The sequence below is a fragment of the Hylaeus volcanicus genome, chromosome 4 (assembly GCF_026283585.1).
Source record: "Hylaeus volcanicus isolate JK05 chromosome 4, UHH_iyHylVolc1.0_haploid, whole genome shotgun sequence".
Lineage (NCBI taxonomy): Eukaryota > Metazoa > Arthropoda > Insecta > Hymenoptera > Colletidae > Hylaeus > Hylaeus volcanicus.
Window position 1 is genome coordinate 21,715,429 of NC_071979.1, and position 1,386 is coordinate 21,716,814.

At 28.4% G+C, this 1,386-nt stretch overlaps 1 protein-coding gene across 1 annotated transcript in view; it reads right to left on the minus strand.

The window, feature by feature from the left end:
- Positions 1–265: 265 nt before the first annotated feature.
- LOC128874580 (50S ribosomal protein L1) overlaps positions 266–1,386 on the minus strand; it is a 3,021-nt gene continuing 1,900 nt past the window's right edge. The window contains exons 6-9 of the mRNA XM_054119427.1: positions 1,196–1,310; positions 1,000–1,118; positions 817–914; positions 266–722 (exon numbers count right to left, since the gene is read on the minus strand). Coding sequence (XP_053975402.1) covers positions 584–722; positions 817–914; positions 1,000–1,118; positions 1,196–1,310 — 471 coding nt within the window. The 3' untranslated portion in view covers positions 266–583. The remainder of the gene's footprint in view (positions 723–816; positions 915–999; positions 1,119–1,195; positions 1,311–1,386) is intronic.

The window sequence follows — 1,386 nt, forward strand, 5'->3', positions numbered from 1 at the left end:
AATCTTTCTATAGTGATTAGATTAAAAAAACAATTATCCCCATCGCTGTTTACATTTCTTCAACTCGAACAAGACGTCGCGCCATCCCGAGCGACTACCAATTATAAGAATTAAAAGCACGCTGACCGAACTTCGAAGCAGTGCCGCGCGTATATCGCTGCGGCAATCGTTAATACAAATTAGAAAAGTTCATATTTTTCATTGTTTCACCGTAAAAATATCATCAATGTTTCAGTAAGATCTCCCCAATAAAGACAAACCCAAACACAACCTTATTTGTTTATTTCGACCTTTATTTCTGAATACAATTTCCCGATAAAGACTTTCAACAAAGATCGAATCCTTAAAAAAAAGAAAGTTATATATACGTTTAACTTATGATGATTTAATTTTATGACTAAATTGAATGAATAAATTATAATTAAAAGTAATTCGAATATAATTATATATTTATTCGAATATATTTATTAAGTATACTACAAAATAGGATAAACACTAAAGCACCTATCCTATTTATTTCATAATAACAAGTATTTAATTTTGAATGATAAATGCATATTGTTTTATTTGCTTGATTAAACATTTAATTCGTAGCGATAACTGCAGCACTATTATTTTCATCTTCTTCTCCATCTTCTCCGCTTGGTTCAGTTTTCTTTGGAAGATATGGTTCAAGATCAATTTTGAACATTTCATGTGATGGTGGACTCGCAAATTCAACTCTAAAAAATTGGAACATATTTCAAACAAGAATATACATAAATTATTATGTTTTGGTAACATCACAAATCTCATATTCAATTACTCCTTTGATACCTCAAAATAAAAGGCTCATTGATTTTTGGTTTCATCGAATAAATATCATTAATAAGAAAAGACCAATTTTCTTCTAACTGTTTCAAGTCCATATCAAGCTGTAACCAAATAAATACAATTAAAGAATAACAAAGATTTAAAATATTATACACATCAAACAAATTATAATAAATTTAAATTTACCGTTCCAAAAGCCACATAAATTTGACCATAGTGTTGAAAGGTTTTATTTGGTTCCATAGTATATTGAATTCCATGCATGAACATTTTAACAGCACGTGCCAAATTGTTACTCAAAGAACCTGAGAAATTCAGGTTATGGCACTTACATTTACTGATGATAAAAAAGAAATCATCACTAACAAATACACTTACTCACCATGTTTCGCATTCGGAAAATTCCTCTTTAATAAGCCTCTAATTAACAATAAGTCAGCTAAAATATCTGGATGAGCTACAATATGATCATATTCCTTATATGGAAAGTCTCCACTCTATAATAATTAATATTAAATAGCACATACAAGAAAGTATTTTACAATATTGTTTGATTTAATCATATATATATAT